This window comes from Choloepus didactylus, chromosome 2 (assembly GCF_015220235.1).
Source record: "Choloepus didactylus isolate mChoDid1 chromosome 2, mChoDid1.pri, whole genome shotgun sequence".
In the NCBI taxonomy this organism is placed as follows: domain Eukaryota; kingdom Metazoa; phylum Chordata; class Mammalia; order Pilosa; family Megalonychidae; genus Choloepus; species Choloepus didactylus.
The window spans coordinates 63,993,718-64,021,475 of NC_051308.1; the positions used below are offsets into that span (position 1 = coordinate 63,993,718).

The 27,758-nt window shown below is 32.4% G+C and overlaps 1 protein-coding gene across 1 annotated transcript; it reads right to left on the reverse strand.

The window, feature by feature from the left end:
• Nucleotides 1-831: 831 nt before the first annotated feature.
• Nucleotides 832-27,512, reverse strand: LOC119526191 (complement factor H-related protein 2-like). Its single transcript, XM_037825117.1, has 5 exons — nucleotides 27,337-27,512; nucleotides 23,829-24,023; nucleotides 22,609-22,785; nucleotides 3,924-4,106; nucleotides 832-1,066 (listed from the first exon to the last, which is right to left on the reverse strand). Exons 1-5 carry the CDS (start codon nucleotides 27,392-27,394, stop codon nucleotides 870-872), a joined length of 810 nt encoding a protein of 269 aa, XP_037681045.1. The 5' UTR covers nucleotides 27,395-27,512; the 3' UTR covers nucleotides 832-869.
• Between the last annotated feature and the right edge of the window lie 246 nt (nucleotides 27,513-27,758).

Below are 27,758 nucleotides of genomic sequence, written 5' to 3' on the forward strand. Positions count from 1 at the left end.
TTCCTCTATCTATTCCTATCCTTTGAAGTATTTCTTCAAGAAAGGATGCTATGAACTTGTTTACAGAGGGGAGCCTAAGCCTGCTTACAATTGTGCCTAAGAGTCTCCCCCAGAGACCCTGTTTTGTTGATCAGATGTTGCCTTTCTCTCCTAAGCCCACTTGGCAGGTAAATGCACTGCCTTCCCCCTACATGGGACATGACTCCGAGGGGTGTAATTCTTCCTGGCTACATGGGACATGACTCCCTGGAATTGAGTCGGACCCAGCTTCTTCAGATTGAAATGGTCTGCTTTACCAAAAAGAGGAAGAGAAATGAAACAAAATAAAGTTTCAGTGGCTGAGATATCAAAAGGAGTTGAAGGGTCACTTTGGAAGTTATTCTTATGCATTATGTACTATCTCTTTGTAGTTTTTAGTGTATTGGAATAGCTAGTAGGAAATACCTGAAACTGTTGAAATGCAACCCAGTAGCCTTGATTCTTGAAGATGATCACATAACCATGTAGCTTACAAGGTGTGACTGTGTGATTGTGAAAACTTGTGGCTCACACTCCCTTTATTCAGTGTATGGACAGATAAGTATAAAAATGGGAACAAAACTTAAATGAATAATAGGGGGATGGGAGGAATGAGTGTTCTTCTTTACTTATATTTCTATTCTTATTTTTATTTTTTGGGGGGCGTAATGAAAATGTTCAAAATTTGATATTGGTGATAATGCACAACTATATGATGGCACTGTGAACAATCGATTGTACACTGTGGATGACTGTAGAGTATGCGAATATATATCAATAAAATTGAATTGAAAATAAAAGAATAAATGTACATACTTTAAATATGCACATTCAGGATAAACATGCTTATTTTATTCACATCTGGGATACTCCAGCTTCCCTTCCCTACAAGTTGCTCGAAATGATTGTCTTGATGTCTTTTTCTCATATCCAAAATTGCATTCAAATTCAACAATATCTCCTGTTTTTACATAAAGTTTTCTTTGAGATATCCATCTTAACTTTATATTATTTTCGTTCATGTTTGCTTCAGATATTACACATGCATCTGAAATAAGAAAAATAAACACAGTCAATTAATTAATCACTCTAATGCAACTTTTCATAGTCTCCTAAAATTGCATTCTAATGAATATTTTGGGACTAAATAAAATACAGCAATAACTAATATTTAATTAGCAATTCCAAGGCTTGTCCTTACACTATTTTTCTCATTTAAATCTCAAAACTCCTCTATTAAATCATGTTTAATTATCTTGAAGTTACAAATGATGAAATTGAGGCATAAAATTAAGTGAAACTTACCCAAGGTGAAGATTTTTATCAAGTCTAAGAGATGACTATAGACCTGACAGTTTTAATCCAGAGCCTGTGCTATTCCTGCTATTTTAGTATGAAATTAAAGCCTACATATCAAATAGGGTTATGTAAAATATCATTTTAGGATCATGCATATTCACCATTCTTGCCCCATTCAGAATCTACTTTCAAATTACTAGTCAACAATGTACACACTAAGTTGGTTAATGTTTTATTACTAGTTAAAATACATTATTTATATATCCTGCTTTTAGAACTATACTGCTGAAAGAGTATATAGAGAGTCTTAAACTTTTTAACAACCAATATTTTATTAAAATTCAACTCTTTCTAGTTTATTCTCTGTCCAGAAGACATTTAGCTCTATTACACACAAAATATATATAATATAGATAATTTATATGTGGTTTTATATTTTCCAAAAACTCTAAGAAGCATCCCACATAACTCAGGAAGTCCAGGCACTGTCTTACCCCTGATATCTGATCATATTTTAAGGATCACCTTCACTCTTTTCGGGCTTTCCACAGTAAAGAGAGTAACATAAATTAATGGGTAAGCACGTGAACTAGGTTTGAATCCTACTTGAACATGTGCTAGCTGTGTGGGCTTGAATAAATTAATCACTCAACTTGGAATCAGGATAATATTATTACCTCTATCAGAAGTTAACAATAGACCTTAGATAGTTTCCGTTTGCTTTAATATAGCAGGAAATGTCTTTTTCTAAAATTTCATTTATATGTGTGCATATATTTGTAACTTAGTTTCCCAACATAGAATTTTAAAATAAGAGGATATATGCTTTTTACATTTATGTAGGTATTCTCAAGTGCTTTCAAAGAGGTTTGTCCCATTTATCAATTTACTGAGTGTATGACCACCTGTTTCTTAAAGTTTGCCTCAAACTATTATTACAAAACTTTTTCTTGTTTTGCCAGTCTAATAGTTGAAAAGTGACCCTTCAGTGATATTTTTCTTTAGTGGAGGGTATTTAGGGGAGATTATTTGTTTATTGATCATATTTGTTTCTTTTCTGATAAAACAGCTCTTTGTAGATTTTTCTAATGGGTGTAGATATCTTACATTTTAAGGACTTTATTAATTTTTCTTTCTTAAACTATTAAGGAATATTCAAAGGTGTGTGTTGACTCTTCTTTTTTTCATTTGAGCCAAATTTTCTTGAATCACAATATAGGCCACCTTGTCTTTGGTAAAATCTTAAACAAAATTCCAATATTATATAACTTCCTTATTCTAACACATTTTACACACTGTTACTAGACTACTACTGTTACAACACAACATGTCATCACCAACATCAAATCCTTTAAGAGCTCCACATTGCATTTAGGGATTATTTAACAATGTCTACAAGCTTGCCCTCGTTCTACTTCTCCAAACTTATATTCCTGAACATTCTTACTTGAATCTACTGTTCCAGGGGAAAGTTTCACTCCTTAATCCTAAAATAGCCACAGAAATATGGAGTGTTTTCAAAGTGTTGACATCCTACCTAGCATGTACTTCCTGAATGTTATGTTTCTCCACATATTAAACATTCTTTTGGATACAATTTAAGTCTCACCCCACCTATCTCCACTCCCCAGAGTGCCTATTTTTCATTATTGGACTATTTAACAATTATTTTGCTGAGTTACATACCTTAGCCAATGGCATTTCTGTATACACAGTCATCCAAACTTGAAATTTAGACTCTTATCTGGAACCTATAACCTTTTAATCCAATCCAATATATTCAGGTGACATTTCTGGCCTATTTGGACTTAGAAATACAAATGTGTCTCTATCTGTAATGCTACTGCCTGAATTCAATCTGCAGACTATTATTGTTATAACCCAAGTTGTGGAGACAGGTATGAGTGACAATGATTAAGGCTTGAGACACATTCAGGACAACAATTTCCACAAGTAATATTTGTTAATGCAAAAGTGAAACCAGCAGAGTCAGAGAGGAAAGGAGTCACATGGCTATGAGGAACTATTGACTTTATCCTATTCAAAGAGTGTTTGAACAAGAGACAACAACATCTCTGGCTAGTAGCTACTGATAGGAAATGTTGCTCATATTTGGCCATTTCTATTTTAAACCCTATTCCTTGACTTTATCTCTTCAAGCTTACAGTTTAAAGTTAAAAAAAAAAAGTCTGTTATTCCCTAACGTTTAATAAGGGGTAGATTTCTTTTAAAGATTTCCATCAAATGTGACAAATTACCAAAATTTGGGGACTGAGTTTGGAATGATATTCCTGGAAGTTCCTGATTATATTTATTGGGATACTAGGGTGAGAGAAAGAAGTAATGGCAGTGGTTTGAAAGCTGGCTGGGTTTCCCATCTTGTCTCCTATCCTTGCAAGTTTTTATGACAAATGCATATAAGAGATATTATCAAGAAAAGACTTGCCAAGGACCTCCAGCTTAGTGTTCTACATGATGTACTTTTCAGGTTTTTAAGTGGAGAATTTTATATTGCTTCAGAATATCTTGCCTTGACTACTATATACCAAACTCTCTCTTTGAAAAATCTTTATGGAGATGCTAATAATTATAAATTAAGAACTTACCTAAGCATCTTGGTGTTTCTGACCATTCTCCATCTCTACATGTTACATATCTGGAGCCCCAGAGTTCATAGAAAGACTGGCAACGGTACTCAACTGTTGCTCCTAGGGGATATTCTTTTAACAAGAAGGATGTAATATCTCCATTGTTAATAGTTGGAGGGGGTCCACACTTATCTGCAGATTCTGAAAAATATCATTTGATTTGTTGAGAGGGAAAATCAGAGCATAGGTAAAATGGAAGCAGTAAATAAAAATAAAGCACCAAATATTATATCCATAATTCTTAAATGGTTTATTACAGAATTTCATTTATACAGTCTGAAAGCAACAAATTTTAGAGTTCCTCCTTTCACCCTAAAATAAAACACACATAACATATTTGGTGATAAATCTCAGAGGCTTGCAGGGTATAGATCAAAATATTAATATTGTATGAATAATGCCAGAAAAAAGTGTTGAGAAGAAAATTCAGCTAGTGAGAAAGCACCATACTCTCCTTAATAACACACTGCACTATGTATTGGGTCTTTAGACACCTTTTCTTGATTGTTATTTTTAAAACAAAATCAATAAAATATTTTTGTTATGTTTTCTCCTTGAAAAACAATACAAAATTCTCCAAGGTAAAGTTTGCATGGTCTGCTCCCTGTTATTATTCTTTGAGATATATGAAATATTTCTGAAAACTTGTACATTTATATTTTCATAAAAATTGGATAATGTTCATTATGACCTACTTTAAAAATTTAAAAAATATATTATGGATGTTTTTTTCAGGTCAGAACATGCTATCTGTACCTAATTTTTCTTAGTAGAAGAGTTGTAATGCAGTGTTGGACTTAACCACTTTTTGCACAATTCAAGGTTGAATTGTGGAGTTACATAAAAGAGGAACCTATACCACTTTTAGAGGATAAAGGAACTTTGCTTGAGAGAGTACTGTATAAATTAAGACCTAAAGGGGGAGTGCAATTCATCTTTCAAAGGTAGGCTTTCAGATCCTTCCAGGCTAAAGGCACATCTTGAGCAAGATCATGAGCTAGAAAAGATCCTAGTATGTGTGGGAATTAAAAGTAGAACAATATATATGGAGTCAAGAGGCAGTGAAAGCTGCAGAAGATGAGTTTGAAGAGGTCAAGAAAATGAGGGCTTGTGTGAATAATGCTGAGTAATTGGAAATTAATATTAAAACCAATGAAGCAATTTAAGCAGAACAGTGACATAATCAAGTTGTGAGTTACAAATAACACTCTGGCTAAAGAGTGGAGAATAGAAAATGGGATATCATTTAACAAATAATGAAGCAAGAATCAACAATGTTTTCATTCAGACTATGGTCTCTGCTCTTCCCCACTCACAACCATACTGAGCTACTAATGATCCTGTTCTATCTAGATTTTCTCATTCCAAATATTATACTACTTACAGTATCTTAATTTTAATCATTACATATATATCATTTTCTACCATTTTTTCAGCTCACTTGCACTACTAAATATGCCCCAACAATCCAATGACCCTGTCACTTTTGCACTGTTCTTACTGCCTTTGTTTCTTCTCTCTTCTGTACCCAAAAGATTCCATGGTTCATCACTGTAATTACTCCCTTTGCATACACTCTCAGTTCCAATGCCTTTCTTTCCGTCTGTAGCTCAAGTCTTGGAAAACCTCAATCTTCTTCAGATAAATTCTCTGCCTACCCTGTCCCTGGACTGGAGCATCAGAATGTGACTATAAGAAAAACAGATGTGACAGTCCTGACTGGTCTCACTTTAAATTAATTATTAAACCCAAAAGGGACTTTACCACTGCTTGGTCTTTTCCCTCTCCTACTATATTATCTCTCTCCTTAACCACTAACTCCAACTCTCTGCTATGTTAAAAACTTCATTTAATAGTTCATTTATATATAGAAGCAATAATAATAAAACTACCTCATATTATCAATAAGAAACCTAACAATCAAATGCATCTTATCCCTGTGTTCTTTATTACATGGGATGAAGACACCTGCTCTGATCTAATTAAAACTGCTTAACTTCTGCCCCAGATTTTAACCCCTCTTTCTAGGTAAGCAATCTTCTCTTTCAATTATCCTTTCTCAACTATGTCATTAATTTCTCCATTTTTCTAACTAACTTCCACCAATATGCAAACATAGTAAAATTCTCCCATCTTGAAAGAATTAAAAAACAACTCCAAAAAGCATCCACAGAACTCACATCTTTCTCCAGTCATCCCCCATTTTTTGCTTTTTATAAAAAAGATCACTGCAAAGTTTCTCTTTAATCACTGCCTCAATTTATTTTTCATTCTCACCACTACACTGAAACCAATGCCTTCCATTTAGTCAAAAATCCATTGATCAAAATCAAATACTCAGCAAAATTTATCATGGGTGATCAGTCCTTCCATTTTGATACACCTCACATGGTTTTGGGACACCGTGTTTTCCTGGTTTCCTTTGCGTCTCATAAGCTTCACCATCTAAGTCTCTTTTGTTGGCTCCTCCTCATTTTTTGGACCTTTCAATATGGAAGTGCCTTTTCAATAAATCGACTAATGCCTGATTTTAGTTGGCCTGAGTACTTTGAATCTTACAAGTTTTCCTTTTTTTTTTTTTTCAATCCAGCACTCAAAAATGATTATCTAGCTTTCTGTTGTGCATTTCTTGAGTGTAATTTGAAAACTCAGATTTCCCTTTTCTTTTTCTAGTTCCTTTTCTATTATTTCAGGAGACTATGCCTGGATTGTGGAATATTTTAGCAACAAATCAACAAAGTAGCCAACTATAACTGATTTAAAAAAAAACAGGTTAGAAAAAGCCTTTGTCTAAATAAATGAAGTTTTATTGTGGCAGATTTTATTTTCCAAAGATGGTCACTACACTCTCTTCCATCTTATGTACTCTTCTGCAGCGTAAACTTGCCACCATCCCATCAATAGCTAGAGTCAATTTTTCTCCTCTTAGACATGTATGCTGATTTTAGTGTTTTGCCTGTGACCAATACAATACAGTAGAAATGACTCTGCATGATTTTAGACACTTTTGTCTTGATATCTTGGAATGCTATTTCCCTGACACCCTATCTTGGAAGCTGGCTGCCACTGTGTGAGATGCTCAATCCACGTGGAGAAGCCACATGCTTTCCAGGCGTCAGTATCAGGCATTGAGTACAGAAGTCTCCCGGCTGATTCCAACTCCCAGCTGTTTGAGTCACCCATACCTTTTCAAACCTTATACAGTGGCTATACCTTGTCTGAATTCCTCACCAACATCATTCCTGAACATAGAAATGATTGCTGTTTTATGTGTTTCACATGAAAGTAGGTAACTAAGAACCAGGGACCTTTGAAGAAAAGAGGATTTCAGCTCAGGGCAGAGAAAGTTAATGTAAATCTCAGATGATTTGTTGTGTCAGAAAATAAGGAAGCGTTAAACTACAAATTGTAGCATTCAACACAAACAGGAACCAGCTTGCAGAAGTTACTACTGGCAAACCTCGGGATGGATTTAAGTGTCCCAAAGAATAATCGCTGAAATTGCTTATAATGCACTGAGTATTGAATATCTTCATCCCCAAGAGTGTTGTAAAGATCAGCGCTAGCCCATAACATTTTTTTTAAACTTTTTGTTTTGAAATAATCTTAGAGTCAGAAAAGTTGCCAAACTGTACAGAGGATTCCCATGTACTCTTTGCCTAACTTTCCCACTGATAACATCTTTTGTGGCCATAGTACAATAACCAAGATAAGGAAATTGACATTTTTACAATACTACTAACTATAGTCACAACCTTCTTCAGATTTTACCCTTTTCCCCATGCACATGCTTCTTTCGTGTGTGTGTATGCATGTGCACATATAGTTATATTAATTATATCACATGTATTCATATTAGCCCCATTACAATCAGTCAGGATGCAGAAATGTTCCATCATTCCAAAAAACTCCCCTGTGCTATCCTTTTATAGACACGTCATCACCTCACCTCTCATATCTAGCAACTACTTATCTGTTCTCTATCACTAAAATTTTATAATCTTTCAAGATTGAATTTTTCACTCAGCATAATACCCTTGAGATCTAGCCAAGTTGCTGCGGATTTCAATAGTTCATTACTTTTTATTGCTGAATAGTGTTCCATTGTATGGTGGTATCACAGTTTGCTTATCCTTTCATCCTTCTAATGTCCTTTGGGTTGTCTCCATTTTGGGGCTATTAAACATAAAATTACTATAAAAATTCATGTATAGATTTTTGTATACACATAAGTTTTTTATTTTTCTAGGACAGATGTTGGCACACTTTTCCTTAAAGGGTTAGATGGCAAATATTTTAGGGTTGTGAACCATATTGCCTTTATCACAACTACTAAATTTTGCTGTTTTGGCACAAAAAGAGCCATGGGTAACATATGAATAAATGTGTGTGGTTCTGTTTCAATACTCATTTGCAAAAACAGGCTGCCAGCTCATGAGCTGTAATTTGCCAACTCTTGCTCTAGGGTAAATAACCAGGAGTTATATATCATATGTAAAATAAATGTTTAACATTATAAGAAACTGTCTAAACATTTTCCAGAGTAGCTGTCCTATTTTGCATTCCACCCTGCAATATGTGAGAGATCCAATTTTTGTGCGCTCACCAGTACCTGCTATTACCAGGTCAAAAAATATATTTTTGTTTATATATATTATATAACAAATATATATATATATATATATATATATATATATGCATATTATATAACATATATATATACACACACACACACACACACACACACACACCTTTGTCATTCTAACAGGTGTGTAGTGGTATCTTATCATTTTATAATGTGTGTGAAGTTCCATTATATACCATCTTTGATATAGGGTCTGTTCATGCCTTTGGCCCATTTATTAATTGGATTGTTTTATTTGCATTTAGAGTGTTCTTTATACTTCTGTATATAAGTCCTATGTTAGATATATGATTTGAAAATGTTTTTCCAGTCTATAACTTATCTTTCATTCTCATAAAAGTGTCTTTCATAGAGCAAATTTAAAAAATTTTGATGAAGTCTTATTTATCAATTCTTACTTCCATGGACCATCCTTTTGGTGTCCTGTAAGAACTTCACCAAACCCTAGGTCATAAAGATTTTCTCCTGTTTTCTTCTAGAGGTTTTCTAATTTTATGTTTTACATTTGGATGTAGAATCAGTTTGGAGTTAATTTTTGTATAAGGTATGAGGAGTAAGTTGAAATTAAGTTTATGGCTAAAGATGTACAATTGCCCCAACAGTATTTGTGAAAAAGACAACCCTCCTATTCAATTGGGTTTGCATACTTTTCAGAATTCAATTGAGAGTATTTGCATGGTTATATTTTTGGATGCTCTATATAATCCATTGATTTATGTGCCTATATCTCCACTAATTTTACATTGCCTTCATTAGTGTAGTCACATAATTAAGACTTAAAATTGAGTAGTATGATTCCTCCAACTTTATTCTTTATCAAAATGGAGTACTAGTTCCTTTGCCTTTCCATATACATTTTAGAGTCAGCTTATACATACAAAAACTCTTGCTGGGATTTTGATAGGAATTATAGATCAACTGGGGGAAAATGGATATCTACTGTTTTGAGTCTTCTAATTCAGTAATGTGTTAGGATACTTCATTTATCTGTTTTGCAATTTTCAGCATATGAATCTTGTCAGTGTGTTTTTAGATTTGTAACCAAGTATGTATTGATTTTTGGAGCCATCATAAATGTTTTTAATTTTGGTTTCCAATTGTTCATTGCTAATAAATGGTAATACAGTTTATTTTGCAGTGTTGACCATATATCTTGTAACATTGCTAAACCTACTTACTAGCTCAATAATTTTTTTTTTTTGTAAATATTTTGGGATTTTCTGTGTAGACAATCTAGTTACTTGTGAATAAAAACAGTTTTATGTCTTCCTTTACAACTTGTATGCACTTTTCTCTTTGCCTAAGGGTTATTGAACTGGCTTGGACTTTGAATACTTTTCTGAGTAACATTGTTAAAAGCAGATATTCCTGCCTCATTAATTTTCAGGGAAAGCATTCGGAGCTTTACCATTAAGTATGATGATAGCTGCACGTTTTTGTAGATGTGCTTTAACAGATTGAGTTTTCTGTTGTATTACTAGTTTGCTGAGAGTTTTTTGTTTTTTATCATGAATGGATGTTGAATTTTTAAGAAATGCTTTTTCTAAATCACCTGATAGGGTTATGTGCTTTTTCTTCTTTAGACTGTTAATATGGTGGATTAAATTCAAATTGATTTTTGAATATTGAACCAGTCTTGGAGTAAAACCTCACCTGTACATGGTTTATTTTTCTTTATATATGAACAATTTGCTAATAATTTGCTGAGGATATTTGTTTCCAAGTTCATAAGGGATACTGGTTTGTAGATTTATTTTCTTTCCCTATTTTTCCTTTTGGTATGTCTTTGTGTGGTTTTCATATCAGGATGATCCTGGCTTCATATAATAATTAGTGTTCTCTCTACTTTTATTTTTTGGAGAAAGTTTTGTAAAATTGGTGTCATTTTCTCTTTTAATGTTTGGTAAAATTTGCCGGTGAAATCAGTAGGGTCTTGGAGATTTTTCTTTTGGAAGGCTTTTCACTGTGAATACAGTTTCTTTAATAATTGTATGACTTTTAGATTATTTCATTTTGGGTGACTTTTGGTTGCTTATGTTGTTTTAAGGATTGGTTCATTTCATCTATGTTTTCAAGTTATGGAAATAGAGTTGTTCATGGTGATGTCTCTAGGGTCTGTAGAGAAATCCTCTGTTTCCTTCCTGATATTGATAATCCCATGTCTCCTCTCTTGTTCTTTGATTTACTTCAGTTTTATCAATTTGATTGGCTTTTTAAAAAAGCAACAGCTATCGATTACATTGTCTTTTATTGTTTTTATGTTTTCAAGTTCTTAAATTTTTGTGTCTTTTTACTATTTACAACTCTACTTACTTTAGGTTTATTTTGCTCTTCTTTTTTAGTTTCTTAAATTGGAACCTCAGATTATCTCTTAGAGAACCAGCTTCTTTTCAAATATAAGTATTTAGTGCTATAAATATCCCTTTAAGCACTACTTTAGTTACACCTCACAGATTTTGATGTTTTATTTTCACTTTCATTTTCAATCGATTAAAAATATTTCTAATTTCCCTTGATATTTTTCTCATTGACCCATGAATTATTTAGAAGTGTGTTGTCTAAGTGTTTGGAGATTTTCCATTAACTTTCTGTTACTGATTTTTATTTAATTTCACTAGGGTCAGAGAATATGCTTTGCAAGTTTTTATTCTTTAAAAGTTTTAAACATTTAATTTATGACCTAGGATATGGTCTCTTTGATATATGCTGTGGGTAGTGGTAAAGAGTTCTGAAAATGTCAGTTAAACCCATTGTTTTACGGTGTTGTTGTTTTTCTAAATCCTTGCTGATTTTCTGTCTTCCAGTTCCATGATTTAGATTTGTGTATTTATATTTTCAGTTATATCAGCTTTTGCTTCAAGCATTTTGAATCTCTGTTTTTTGGTGCAAATACAATTAGGCTTGTTATGTTTTCTTGGTGAGTTGACTTGTTATTATTATGTAAAGTCTTTCTTTATCCATGATAATTTCTTTGCTCTGAAGTCTTTTTTGTTTGATACTAATACAGCCATTCCAGACTGCCTCCGATTAATGTTTGCATGTTATATGTTTTCCATTATTTTGATTTTACCCTACCTATATCATCATATTTAAAGTGAATTTCTTGTAGACAGCAGATGGCTGGGTGATTTTTAGCCATTCTGAAAATCTCTGTCTTTTAGTTGTACATGCAGACAATTAACATTTGATAGGATAACTAATATCTAGGATTTTGGACTGCCATTTTGTTATTTGTTTCATTTGTTCTCTAAATTTTTCATTCCTCTGTTTTCCTTTTCCTGACTTATTTTGGATTTCTTGAATTAGCTTTTTCCATTGATATTTCATTTTAATGTGTTTATAGTGTCTTTAAATATCTTTCTCTTTTAGTTTTGCTTAGTTTTCTTTGATTGCTAGAGTGATTACAGTATTCATAGTTAACTTGCTAGATTCATTAAAATCAATATTTATCAATTCAAGTGGAATATAAAAACCTTACTACCATTTAAGTCTCTTTACCCCCGTTTTTATGACATAATTGCTTAAAATATTACCTTTATATGCATTTAAAACTCAGACTTTTAACTTTTGCTTTCAACTGTCAAATGTAATTTAAAAACTCAAGAGGAGAGTAATGGCCCATTATATTTACTAAGATATTTAATGTTTCTTTTGCTCTTTATTCCTTCCTTATTTTCCACTTTTTCTTCTGATATTTCCTTTGGCAGCAAGAAAATCTTTTAGCAAATTCCTTTAATACAGACTTTAGTGCAATGGATTCTCTCAGTATTTCTTTATCCAAGAATATCTGTATTTTACTATTGTTAGAATTCTGGGATGACAACACTTGAAAAATGCTGTACCATTTCCTTCTGACCTAAATTGTTTCTGATGAGAAATCTACACTTTTTTGAGTTGTTGTTCCCCTATTGGTAATACTTCATTTCTCTCTTGATGCTTTCAAGATTATTTCTTTGCTTTTAATTCCAGAAGTTTAATAATGACATGTCTCATTGTGGCTTTCTTTGAGTTTATTGTGTTGGGAGTCTTTTGAACTTCCTTTATTTTTTTCCTTTATTAGAGAAATTGTGGGCTTACAAAACAATCATGCATAAAATACAGGATTCACATATACCATCCTATTATTAACACCCTTCATTGGTGTGGAACATTTCTTACAATTGATGATAGCACATTTTTATAATTGTACTATTAACTATAGTCCATGGTTTGACTTATGATTCACTGTTTCTGTAGTATACTTCCATGGACTTTATAATTTTTATTCTGTTACCATATATACAAGCTAACATTTCCCACTCAAATCAAATTCATACATATGTTTCAGTGCTGTTAATTACATTCACAATGTTGTACTGCTACTACCATCATCTATTACCAAAACATTTCCATCATTCAAAATCGGAACTGTACATTTTAAGCCTTAACTTCCCATTCTTTATCTCATCTGTCCCCAGGTAACCTTTACTCTAGATTCTGACTCTATGAGTTTGCTTATTCAAATTATTTCAAACCAGTGAGATCATACAATATTTGTCCTTTTGTGTCTGGCTTATTTCACTCAACTTTATGTCTTCAAGGTCCATACACATTGTCATATGTATCAAGACTCCATTCACTTTTTATAGCTGAATAATATTCTATTGTATGTATAGACCACATTTTATTTATCCATTCATTGCTTATTGGAAACTTGAATTGCTTCCATCTTTTGGCAATTGTGAATAATTCCTGTATGAACATTGGTGTGCAAATATCAGTTTGAGTACATGCTTTCAGTACTTTTGGGTATATAACTAGTAGTGGGATTGCTGGGACATATGGTAATTCTGAACTTAAATTTCTGAGGAACAGCCAAACTGTCTTCCAAAATGGCTACATCATTTTACATTTCCATCAACAATGAATGAGTGTTCCTATTTCTACACATCTTTTCCAACACTTGTGATTTTTCATTTTTAATAACACCTGTTCTAATGGTTGTTAAATGGTATCTCATCATGGTTTTCATTTACATTTCCCTGATAACTAATGATGAGGAGCATCTTTTCAGGTGCGTCATGGCCATTTGTATAACCTCTTGGAAAGAGGTCTACTCAAGATTTTTGCCCGTTTTTAAATTAGGTTGTCTTTTTGTTGTTAAATTGAGGATATTAATATTCTGGATATTAAATCTTTATCATATATGTGGTTTCCAAATATTTTCTCCCATTGCATAAGTTGTTGCTTTATTTTCATGATAAAGTCCTTTGAGGCAAAGATGTTTCTAATTTTAGTGAGGTCCCATGTATATATTTTTTTCTTTTATTGCTTGTACTTTGGGTGTAAAGTCTAAGAAACCACTGCACAACACAAAACTCTTGAAAAAGCTTCCCTACATTTTCTTCTAGAAGTTTGATAGTTCAGGTTCTTATATTTAGTTCTTTGATACATGCATCTTCGGTTGATTTTAGTACAAGGTGTGGTGAGGTAGAGGTCCTTTTTTTTTTTTTTTTTTGAAAATGGAGATCTGGTGTTCCCAAAAGAGGCTCAAAATTCAAGATTTCCCAAATGAGTGTTCTTTGCCCACTCATCAAAAATCTGTTGGCCATAAAGGTGAGGGTTGATTTCTGAGCTCTCAATTTGATTCCATTGTTCTTTGACTGTCCTTGTGCCAGTACCATACTGTTTTGATTACTGTGGCTTTGTGATATGTTTCAAGATTTGGAATTTAAGTCTTCTGACTTCATTCTTCTTTTTCAAGAATGGCTTTAGGTATTCTGGTCCCCTTACCCTTCCATGTAAAATTTGAAAATTGGATTTTCCATTTCTATGAAGAAGATTTTGGGGATTTTTATTGATATTTCATTGAATCTATAAATTGCTTTAGTTAAGAATGATATCTTAATGATATTTAATCTTCTAATCCATGGACATAGAGTGTCCTTCCATTTATTTAGGTCTTTGATTTATTTTAGTAACATTTTGTAGTTTTCTGTTTACAAGTCTTTTACTTCTTTGGTTAGATTTATTACTAGATATTTGATTACTTTCATTGCTTTTGTGAGTGGAATATTTTTCTTGATTTCTTCTTATTGTTGTTCATTGCTTGTATATACAATCACTACATATTCTGGGGTGTTGATCTTGTACCCCACCACTTTGCTGAATTCATTTATTAGCTCTAATAACTTTTTTTGTGTGTATTTTAAAAGATTTTCTATGTTCAGGATCATGTCATCTGCAAAGAGGGAAAGTTTTACTTCCTTCCCAATTTGGATACCTGATTTTTTCCTGTCTAATTGCTCTGGCAAGAACTTCCAGTACAGTGTTGAATAACAATGGTGACAGTGGGCATAACTGTCTTCTTCCTGATCTTAGAGAAAAATCTTTCTGTCTTTCACCATTAAGAGGGATGTTAGCTGTGGTCTTTTCAGATATGCCCTATATCATATCAAGGAAGTTTCCTTCTATTCCTAGAACATGTGTTTTTTCCCCCTTCCTTCTGTTAATGTGGTGTATTATATTAATTGATTTTCTTATGTTGAGCCAACCTTGCTTACTGGGATAAATCCCACTGCCATGGTGTATAATTCTTTTAATATGTTTTTGGATTCAGATTGCTATATTTGGTTGATGATTTTTGCATCTATATTCATAAGAGATATTGTTTTGTAGTTTTCTTTTCTTGTGGTATCTTTATCAGATTTGGTATGAGGGTAATGTTGGTATCATAGAGGAATTAGAGTGTTCCTTCCTCTTCAATTTTTTTGAAGAGTTTGAGCAGCATTGGTATTAATTCTTTTTGGAATGTTTGGTGAAATCTCCCTGTGAAGCTATCTGGTCCTGGGCTTTTCTTTGTTGTGAAGGTTTTGATTACTTATTCACTCTCTTTACTAGTAATTGTTTTCTTGAGATTTTCCATTTCTTCTTGAGTTGATGAAGGCAGTTTGTGTGTTCCTAAGAATTTGTCCATTTCTTCTAGATTATCTAATTTATTGGCATATAGTTGTTCATAGTATCCTCTTATAGTCCTTTTTATTTCAGTGGGGTCAGTATTAATGTCCCCCTTTCAATTATGATTTTCATTATTTGTACCCTTTCTCTATTTTGTTCTTACTCAGTCTAGCTAATGGTTTGTTAATTATATTGATATTTTCAAATAACCAATTTTTGGTTTGTTGATTCTATTATTTTTTTGTTTCCTATTTCATTTATCTGTGCTGTAATCTTTATTTCCTTCTTTCTGCTCCCTTTAAGTTTAGTTTGCTCTTCTTTTCCTAGTTCTTCTAGGTTTGAGGTTAGGTTTCTGATTCCAAATCTTTCTTCTTTTTTAATGTAAGGATTTAGAGCTCTACATTTCCCTCTCAGCACTGCCTTTGCGGCATCCCATAAGTTTCAGTATTTTGTATTTTCAATTTCATTCATCTCAAGATAAATTCGGACTTTGTCTGTGATTTTCTCTTTAACCCATTGGTTGATTAAGAATGAATTGTTTAATTTCCACATATTTGTGATTTTTCTATTTTCCCCTCTCCTTGATTTCTTGATTCATTCTGTTGTGGTTGGAGAATATGCATTGTATGATTTCAATATTTGTTAATTTATTGAGGCTTGTTTTGTGACCTAATATATTGTCTATCTTGGAGAAAGATCCATGTGCACTTGAGAAGAATTGTGTGTTCTGTTGTTGTTGGGTGAAGTGTTCTATATATATCTCCAAGGTCTAGTTGGTTTAGAGTATTATTCAAGTCTTATATTTCCTTATTGATAGTCTGTCTAGATAGTTATCCATTATTGAAAGTGATGTATTAAATTTTCCTAACATCAGTTTCTCCCTTCAAATCTGTCAATATTTGCTTCATGTATTTTGGGGCTCTGCTGTTAGGTGCATATATATTTCTGATTATTACATTTTCTTGTTGAATTGCTCACTTTAACAGTATATAATGACTGTCTTTGCCCACATAACTGTTTTTTACTTAAAGTCTATTTTATATGTTATGAGTATAACTACCTGTTTCAGTTTGCTAAAACTGCTGGTGTGCAATATACCAGGAATGGATTGGCTTTTATAATGGAGGTTCACAATTTACAGTTCTAAGGCCATGAAAATGTCCCAGTTAAGGTATCAAAAGGGTAATACCTTCCCTGAAGAAAGACTGATGGTACTTGTGTTTCCTCTGTCACATAGGAAGGCACATGGCTGATGTCTGTGGGTCTTTCTCTTATGGGTTTAGCTTTTGCTTTCTGTGGCTTTCTCCAAAATATCTCTGGACTTTGGTCTTAGCTTCCCTGAGATCTCTGAATTCATCTTTCTTTTATCCTCTCATAAAGGACTCTAGAAAGTGGATTAAGACCCACTTTAATTGGACTGGGTCACATTTCCATGGAAACAACTTAATCAAAAGGTCCCACCCAACAATAGGTCTGTCCCCAGAAGAATGGATTAAAAGAACATAGGCTTTTCTGGGGTACGTAATACATTCAAACCAGCACACTACCCTTGCTCTCTCTTGGTTCCTACCTGCATGGTATATATATTTTTTCCATCTTTTCACTTTCAACCTACATGTGTCTTTGAATTTAAATGAGTATCTTGCAGAGAGCATATAGTTAGGTCATTGGTGAGTGTAATCCATTTACATTTAAAGTCACTACTAATAATGCAGGAGCATCTTCTGCCATTTTACTCTTTAGCCTTTGTATGTTTTATAACTTTTTCATCCCTCAATTCTTCAGTTAATGTCTCCTTTTATATTTGTTTGATTTTTTGTGTGTTTTACCATATTTTGTAAATAGTGTAAAACTTTTATCTCTGGATAGGTTTTTCATCTGTTCTCCTTGTGGTCATCATGAGGTTAAACATTAAATATATATATATATATATATATATATATATATATATATATATAACAATCATATTTGGTTTGATAGCAGCTTAACTTCAATAGCATGCACATATACTTTTCTTATACCCCTCCATTCTCCCACCTTTTTTTTGTACTTGTTGTCCCTTATACCTTTGTACATTATGTGTCCATAATCATAGATCTATGATTACTTTTTATGCATTTTCATTTTAACATCTAAGGGAAGTAAGAAGTGGAGTTACATTCCAAACAATATAATACAATGATTTTAGTATTTATAATTACCCAAACAGTTACCCTTACTGCAGATCTTTACTTCTTTATGCTGTTTTGGATCACTGTCTGGTATCCTTTCCTTTCAGACTGGGGATCCCCCTTTAGTGTTGCTTGTAGACAGGTCTAGTGGTGGTAATAAACTGCTTCAGCTTTTGCTTGTTTGTGAATGTCTTAATCTTCCCTTCACTTTTGAAAGAAAATCTCACTGTATATAAAATTCTTGGTTGGTCATTGTTCTCTTTCAGAATTTTAACTATTTCAAACCACTGCCTATTTGCCTCCATGGTTTCTGATGAAAAAAATCAACACTCAATCTAATTGGGACTTGCTGTCCATAACACATTGCTTTGCCTTTGCACCTTCAGGACTCTCTATTCATCCTTTGCATTTGACAGTGTGATCAATATACGAGTATTTTTCTTCATGTTTACCTTGTTTGGTGTTCTCTGGGCTTCTTGGATGTGCATATTCACATCTTTTGCTCAGTTTGGGAAATTCTCTGCCATTATTTATTTGCACCTTCTTTCTGCCTCTTTCTTTTCCTTCTGGGATTCCCATAGTATATGGGAATGCTTCATACTGTCCTAGAAGTCTCCTGAGCTATTTTTACCTCTTATAATTCTTTTTCCTTTTTGCTCCTCAGCCTGACTCATCTCAAATGTCTTATTTGAGTTCACTGATTTATCTTTTGCCAGTTCCAATCTGCTCTTGATCCCTTCTGGGCATTTTTCATTTCAGTTATTGTGGTCTTCAATTCTAGTAGTTCTTTTTGGTTCCTTTCAAAAATTTATATCTCTTTGCTAAAATTCTCATACTGCTCACTCGTTTTCTCAATATCTTTTAGCTCTCTCTCTGTATTTTCTTTCATCTCCTTGAGCATCTTTAGATAATTCTTTAAGGGTTTTGTTCAGTATGTCCACATTCTGTCTTCTTTGTTGGTGGATTTTTATCCTCTTGTGGCTGGGCCATCATTTGCTGTTTTGTTTGTTTGTTTGCCATTTGTTACACAATCTACATTTTAATATTTTAAAATGTTAACTCTGGGATTTATTCCCTGAGATGTCTGTTTCTTGATTTCATAATTAGCTTCAGGAAGATCTGCCCAAGGTGAATGCAGTATGCAGGGTTTTCCCTGTCTGTCTAGTCTCGTGTCTTTTCCTAGGCTTTTGCTTGTTAGTTGTTTTGGAATTTCCCTGCTTACAGGAGTTTGGTTGTTCCATCTGTTTCTCAGGAGACACATCTCCCTCTCCCAGGTGTTTGAAGCAGGCAAGACTTTGCTCCAGACTTCCACGTTCACCTATAGTTTATTACACTCTTTTGGTTGTCTCAATCTGCTTTTGCCTGGAGGGGCATGTGGGAGAGAACTTCCCCAAATCAGTCATTCCTAGCAGAAACAGGACTAGTGACCCACAAGGGGGTGCCAAGACCTTCTTGCACAGCTCCCCAAAGCTGAGCTTTTTTGGGCTGCCCAGCAAATGCAGCCATTAAATTAACTGTCCCATGTAGCCCTGAGTAAGCTTAGCATCCTTATATCTCCACAGTCACCACCCCTGTCTGGGGCAGTTTGAAACAAAAGCAGCTACCACTCTTGTCTGGGCAGGTTTAAACAAGGGCTGGCACTGGTAACACCACATGTTGGTGAGGGTGTGTAGCAAGCAAAACTCTGAAACGTTGTTGGGGAGAGTATAAAGTGTACATTTACCTTGAAAAAATATCTTTCAATTTCTTATAAAACTAAACATATAATTTACCTTATAATCCAGCAATTCCATTCCTAAGCATTTTACTCAAGTGTAATGTAAACATATACCCATAAAAAACATATATTCTTGATCAAGGATTTTACAGCTATATTCATTATAGCTTGAAATTGGAAACAGTCATATGCCTAGCAATAGAAGAATGGATGAAAAAATTGTGGTATATACATACAATGGAATGCTACTCAGCAATAAAAGGAAGTGACCTGCTAATTTATGCAATGACATGGATGAATCTCAAAAAATACTATGCTGAATAAAAGACTTACCTGAAGAGTACCTATTTCATTATTTCATTTATATGAAGTTTAAAACAGGCAAATCTAATCTAAGGTGGAAAAATTCAGAGCAGTGGCTGCCTTAGGAGGGTTGCTATGGGGCAACTTTCTGTAGTAATGATTGTGTTCTATTACTTGATGGGTTTTGGGTTACACAGTTGTGTGCATGTGTCAAAATTCGGTGGCTGTCCACTTAAGATTTCTGTGTTTCATTGTATATAAATTGTATATTAAAGAAAAAACTGTGAGCAAACATTGAACTACAGTTAATGATATACATGATGAAATATATAGGAGATATCATAGAGGTCTGCAATTTACTTTGAAACATGTCAAAAACTAAGATGGGTTAATGAATGGACAGAAGGAGGGATAGATAGAAATGAGATGAAATGAATAGAAGTATGTTACTGGTATAATTTAGTTTGTGGGTAGACAAATGCTTACTGTAAAATTCCTTGAATTTTACCGAATGTTTGAAAATTCTCATAATAAAATGTTAGGAAAAATTGGCATGATAATTTGATTAGAAGCAAAATTTATCTAACAGTTAAATACTTTTTCATAAAGTAAGCACAAATCCTAACTTTTAATAATTACTTAAGAAATAATTTGTTTCTTTAACTTGTCTAGAATTCTGAGTCATTCTCCTATGAAATAAGTAGTCAATGTGATTTGTATCCAACTTGGCCCATCAAAAACTTTATCTCTTTGGGTATATTCACACAGGAATGAAGATATGATCCACAGAGCACCAATCATTGTCATCCAAGGTTATTTCCCTAAGGAGTTTCCAGAGATGGAATTATTCTCTTACTTGGGTATGCTGATTTTCTAAGATGCGAGTCATGCTGGCAGTGGTTATCATGTTCACAAAATGAAGAGGGCTTGTCCAAAAGATGGAGAGAACAATGGAACAATTATAACATACTTGAAGCCCCTGGATCCCACTGGGCCTTATACCAATTATACCACTGATCTTTTCAGATATGGAATCAATTGCATATTTCATTTAACAAAAGTTAGGAAAACTCATTTGGTACTAAAAGATTCCCAAATATTACATGACCTATGTGGATGCTATATAGCTGTGCTATCTCAAGTTGTTAATGTAGACATATTTCTTTTTGGTTCTAAAGATATCTGGGAACACAATTTATAGCTTGAAAACACTAAAATAAAATTTAAAATACTAATGAAGTTAATTGAAACAGATCTGTATATCTTCTTAAAATGTGTTAAGAATACAAAACTAAGCAATTAATAAAAATCTGTGTGTTGCACATATGCTTTTGGAATAATTTTTAAATATAGCCTTGAATGTTTGGAATTATTAAATTTCTGAACCAATGAGATTTAGCCATTAAAATTACTCTAATTTATTCCTTTGCCAATAAATATTCTTGACCCAAACAAATGAATTTTCTATTTTTCCAAGTATCTTCAAACTGGATTCAAGTCATCACATTATACCACTTAAATTAAATATTTAAATTGTAATACTTGAGGGATAATATGAAATATATATTATATTTTATAATAAAACATATTAAATGTATGATTTCCTTAATATCTTCCTCCAGCTTCATTTCACCTGATTTTTCTGATTTTTTCCTTGACATTCCATCTTAGTAAGTTCATTATTTTTCAGCAATTTAGACTGCTTTAATCATTAGACAAACATTTCTGTAAAATTCTGCAATGCTTTTGAACCAATTCTCACAAATTTTTATAAATCTGATGCATCATAACGAGCTTCACATGATCAAACCATCTTTTGTCAAAGCTGAAAAATTTTAGCTTTGTTTTCTCACTACACAGATTCATTCAAGCTTCATAAAAGTTAAATTATAATAACTAAAGAGAGGTAGATAAATGCAATACCAGATTATTCATTCTTGCCACAAAATTAAAATCAATCTTATATCAGCTCACCATATTTTCTTACTGCCTTTGACTACCTTAGCCAGGTGATTTTTTCTGCTGAAAAATCCTTTCTTGTCCTTGGGATGGATATATATGTGTATATATATATATATATATATATTTGCTTTCTGAATATGACAAATTTGAACTTTAAGCATAATTTGTTCACATTAGATCCTAATTCTTACTGACAGGAATATCATTATTGATTTCCAAGTGGTTATTTTTTCTTTTTATCACTTTTGTTTGCAGATTACTTGAATTTTAGTTCTTATTTAGATGTGAAAAGAGAAAACTTTTGTGTTTACTTTGAAGGATACCAGCAACCATTTTATGTAAAAATCATAAGAAAACTCCAGAGTTCAGATGTAATATATAATCAATCATAACCTGGATTCCTTTAAAAATTGTCTTTTATATTCAAAATAATGTACAAAATCTAACTTTCAAAAAGAACATGTATCTTATAATGTTGCAGTTAGCAATAATTGCTTATTGATAACTGTAAATTGTTCAAATTTACTATCAACAAAATAAATATTACATAAATGCCTTAAATGTGATATTTTAATGGTTATTATATTATTTTCTGTTCAAAACTTAATTTTATAATTGTAGGATTTTAATTGAATTTTCATAATCTCAAGTTAACATTTAGTAGGTTTTACTTAAATATTAGTTATTGTCTTAAAGCTTATCATCATTTTTGACTATTAATTCCCATTATTACCTATATTTCATTTACATAGATAGGCAAATTAAACTGCAACTATCATCCAGAAATTTGCATATGCAGTAAAACACATTTAGAACTATAAATCAAAAAAGGTAACTATGGCAAGAAAAACAAGGGGGTACATATATTTAGTAGATTTTTTTTAAATCATAAAATATATATTTACTTACTGATGGGTCTGCATTTGGGAGGAGAGGACCAGCCACCTTCTGTACACAAAATGGCGCTCTTATTATTTTGAAGGTTGTAGCCTGTATCACACGTAATTTGTACAGTGGTGCCTTCCAGGGATGTTTGTCCTGAAGATTCAGAATGACCATTTTCCACCCAAGGGAAAAAGCACTGTTCTAAAGATGCAAAAGACAAACTTGTATGTATTCAAAATGGGAAATTACATTTGAACTTTGAAATATTCAAAAGGAATGTCGAGATTCAAATCACAAAGCAGTATAAAATAAATTTCAAAAATAAACTTTAATTTATGCTACCATATACATATAAGAAGAGGAAAAGTAATAGTCAATGCTATTACCCATTAGTTAAATGAAACTGTTTTGCATTCAAAAGCTATTCCAGATAGTTCAAAATTGTTAATATTTCAGTTTATGTTTTGATTTCGTATTTACTCTCATCAGTTACTCTTCACAGAAGATGGGCACTTTTCTTTCCTTTGAGAGTTTGTCTGGTCTTCCTCCCTCTGTTTTCATCTTTCTGGATTCTGCTGTCATTTTCGACCTGCTCTCTACTCACTGAAGAATTAATATAGACCAGTGTCCTCAACTGGGGCAATTTTGTCCTACAGAGACATTTGGCAATGTCTGGAGACACTGTTGGTTGATGCAACTTGGGTAGGGTTACTGGGTAGAGGTTAACGTTCCTGCTGTGCACAAGACAGTGTCCCACAACAAAGAATTATCTGGTCCAAAATGCCAATACTGTCAGAGTTGAGAAACCCTGCCATAGATGAATATTTAAGGGACAAAGACAAGATTAATAGAAAATTTCAATGTAGTTAAAATAGTAAGCTAAAATTTCTCTTTGAAATAGAAATGTTATGGTTTACTTCAAAACAGATTCCATATTTAATGAAACATTTTGTAAAATGATGTTATAGGAAATATTAGAAATATTGGAAAAGAGCTATGAACTGTCAAAGTTGTTGACCATTTGTAAAATTTAAATATTTCTGTTTGTAGAGCACATTTACATGTTTCCCCAAAGTTCATATCTTTATTTGTCATTTAGTTTTCATAAAAGGCTCCTCAGAAAAGGACAACATCCCTCATCTTTGTTGTCTCCTCCAGTCCCCACCTCTGTGACTGTGTCAAGGTGCTGTGACCCTCCATTCACTGAATAAATCATCCAAATAATGATTGAGGCCTTTACTCACTGAGACACTTTGGTGTTGGTGACCATCCTTCCTCCGTGCATGTTATGCGAGTCCAATAGAGTTTTGAAGAAGAAATAAAACTACATTCACAGGAATAATAGAAAAAATTTCCCACAGGAACTGGAAATAATGGTTTGTAACTGTTTTCATCATATAGGTTTCCATGTTTTATTTCAGGAAATTCACAAAGTTTCTCTTGGGAAAACAAAACAAAACAAATAATAATATGCAATAAAAATAAATAACTTCAAGTTCAATGATATCATTGATGCATTTCATTCATTATTTAACCCATTACACTTTTGCTATTAGTGATTAAAAAACAGAGAAGTATTTATAACGAAGAGCACAAAAATATCTAAATAGGTCATTGTCAAAGAGATGCTATTAACAATTTTTGGAGTCAAATGAAGTGTACACTCTTTTGAAGTATCTCCAACAAGATAACAAACAATAGAGAACAACTAAAAAATTAATGTAGAAGGTAAGAGTAGTTTTATCAAGTAGGCCTCACTGATCTAAGATATATGTTGTTGGGATGAGAGTGCTGAATTTAATTCTCCATTTATTCCCTTCCTCTCTTCCTTCTTTTGCCTATCATGAGTTGTTCCACCAGAAATATCAGGCATATCTGATCCCCTCAATCCAGCCAAGATATTACATCGGTAAGATTTTTATATCATTAGTCATTTTTATGATTATAAATGTATTTTCAGTGAAAAAAATTTAGAATGAACAAAGAAGCATAAAGCAAATAAAAAAATCACCCCAAATAAAAATCACCCCAAACAAAAAATCCAAGGTATGTTTACAACTAGATTCTGATGAAAAAGAAATATGTATGTATGTATGGGTTTATGTATGATTACTTGTAAATATATCATGGTGGGAAAATATGAAAAAAATTTAGAATTATCATTGTCCCTATAGAAACAGAATGCTGTATATAATAAATAAATAAAATATAAACAGTTAAATATGTAAATAAATATTTAAATATATATGCAGTATATAATAAAGGATAAATGAATATAAATGAAAATAATTTTCATATAAACAAATAAATACACAACATATTTTGTAAATAATACATAGTATATGAATGTATTATAAAATATATATTACTCTTTACACAGCTTTTGAAAAAAATATTTAAGTTTATTTCTTAGCTGGAGCCATTTCTGCTAAATAGCACTGATGATTCATAAAGAACTATTTTCCACTTTAAAAAAGTACTGCATACAAAATTCCTGCTGATGAACTAGTCAAACAGGCAAATTTCTCTTCATTTTTCCAGAGATAATGTACAGTAACTTAAACTAATAATTCAGGTAATACGGGGTATTGTGGAATCACAATTTATTTATCTAACTATCTAAAAATGCGTGTTAGAAAATGTTGGCAAGGATGCAGGCAAAGAGACACTCATATATTAAGAATGGGTTTACAGTATTAGTCCCCATTACTCCCATTACTCTGATCAAATGTCCTGTTTTAAAGTTGGAATACTTGAGTGCTTCATAAATTGTTACACATTCGTATCTCTCTGTTTTGCTCTTCTTGTTTCTAGTACCCAGAATAATATCATCCATTATCCTCTTGTCCCTATTCTACCTATCTTTCAAAAAGTCATTCAATAACATTCAACAAATATTTACTGAGAGCCTTTATAGGTCAGACAAAGCACAGAGTTGTCATGATGTCAACTTCTCTATGTTGTATCCTTTATTCAACCACCCACTTTGAGTTGAAAGCAAATTATCTTATCTATGAATTCTAATAAAACCTTGTCCATATATATATCATGACTTTTTATGCCTGTCGTATTATATTTGTTTACATGTTTTCCCCCATAGAATTATAGTTGTCATAAGGTAGCATGTGTGTTCTTTCTTTCCTTTCTCTCTTTTTTTCTTTCTCCCTCTCTCCTTTCTTTCCTTCCTCCCTCCCTTCCTTTTTTTCTTTCTCTTTCTTTTCCAATTTCATTGCTGTAGAATGAAGCATAATAAACTATAATAAATACTTTACTTGTGAATAATGTACATGCTTTTACATGCACAAAAGTGATCTTATATATTTGCTCTTTTCTTCCTTTGCTTTTGAAAGCTCTCTTAATAGACTTGTAAACACAAATGCAGAATAAATTTATAGGATGCTTAACTCAAGGAACTACTTTTAGGAAGTGCTTCTTTGAACATGCTGCAGAAGCCTGGTTTGTAACTTGGATGTAGGCTTTGACTAAGAATTTTTCTAAATTCTGCATAACCACTTTTGCATATCATACTCCTTCCTCTGCTATTTCGCTTATGTAGAAATCTTTTAAAGATACCATCACTAACAGATATCTGGGCTATTTAACATATAAGTTACATACAGAAAGAAAAGTCTATCAATGTACACATCCCCACACTTTTTCAATGGGCATGAAATAAGAACTGATTCCTTGATACAAACTAACTGAAGAATTAGACTACTTGTGATTGAAACTGCATAGTATTTCACAGGAAATAATTGTTTTTATTTTTCCCATCAGCTGATTATAATCTACTGATTACAATTCAATATTAAGATGGAGCAGAAAAGGTTTAAATCTGTAAAAATATTATTTTTAACTTTTAAAAGGGTAGAACACAATGTTTACTTCTAATATTTTTTCCTTATGTCAGTGGAAGGGAATTCACCAAATACCCTTATATAAGATCCAAAAAATAATATGAAGCAAAGTAGTAAATTAAATTCTTACTGGAAAAGAAACAGTAAAACACAGTGATTCTTCCACTTATGCATACTATTTAATAAGTAAAGGTTTAATTTGCAATAAATAGAAAAGGATTGAATTGAGCATAAACTATGATAGTAAAATTTAAAAAATACTTTAAAGGAGATATTATATTTTTAACAATAGAAGTGATGTGAAATTCTCTTTGGCTTACAACATTTGTTGATAGCCTCCAAAAAATAAAATAATAGTTCACTGTTTTTACATGGTAAAGTTAAGAATACTTTTTATTAAAACATATATTTTTAAATTTCTGCTAAGTTTGTAGAAATATTAAATTTAGAGTGATTTATAAGGGGTATTTAAAATTTGAAGATACTAATTGTATGACAAATAATACTTCTACAAACATTACAGGAACAGAATCCAGCTTTTCCTGCCTTGTTTTTCAGCTGAGCTTTCATGAGCATATATGGGATTGCAGTGCCATGTCATGGTAAGTATATTCTGATTTTTCATGTTTTAATATTTTTCCATAATCAGAATTTGGTGACTTTTCATACTTTGGGACTCTGAAAACAGAAAGAACACATTTTATTTACATTTTTCCTTAGATGACTGTGAGACAATATTTCCTATGGGATGATGATGATAATGATAAAGATAATGATCTCAGAATTAAAATATACCCACACATTGTTTCTACAAAAAATTAGATGCATAAAAAAGACAATGCATAAAACCATATTTGAAAGAGAGATTGAATATTCAAGCTTTTCTTCAACTTACCTTGTCCCCCAACACCTGAAGTCCACAGGACTAGAAAGATGTTGATTAGGAGAAGCATGTTAGTAAATCACAATGGTATATAAATAAATATATTCCAGTTGTGTTTTGTTTTGAATTCTGCTTCCCTTGACAGATAAAGAGTGTAGCTCAATTTCAGTGCGCTACAGTGAAGCTAGTTTAGTGATTTTCTTTGACAAATATCAAAGTTCACAGAGTTTGCGCAATATCATTTTAAAATACCTTATCAGCATTTCACAACTATTTAAATTCATAGCTTGATAGATATTTGCATGATTCTCTGCGATTACAAAAGACTGAACTGGCTCTGAAATTATTATGAAGTACTAATTTTTATAAAAAAATCTCCTCAGGACCGATGAGGTCCTTCCTCAGCCAGTTAGATCAGCTGAATGATGCCTTGA

Excerpts from the sequence above, each read along its gene's own strand:
- LOC119526191 (XM_037825117.1), bottom strand. The coding sequence starts at position 27,394 with ATGCTTCTCCTAATCAACATCTTTCTAGTCCTGTGGACTTCAGGTGTT. Across the intron at positions 24,024-27,336 it reads TTCAGGTGTTGGGGGACAAG|AGAAACTTTGTGAATTTCCT; the intron begins GTAAGTTGAAGA and ends TGTTTTCCCAAG. Across the intron at positions 4,107-22,608 it reads TCCCAAATGCAGACCCATCA|AATCTGCAGATAAGTGTGGA; the intron begins GTAAGTAAATAT and ends GATATTTTTCAG.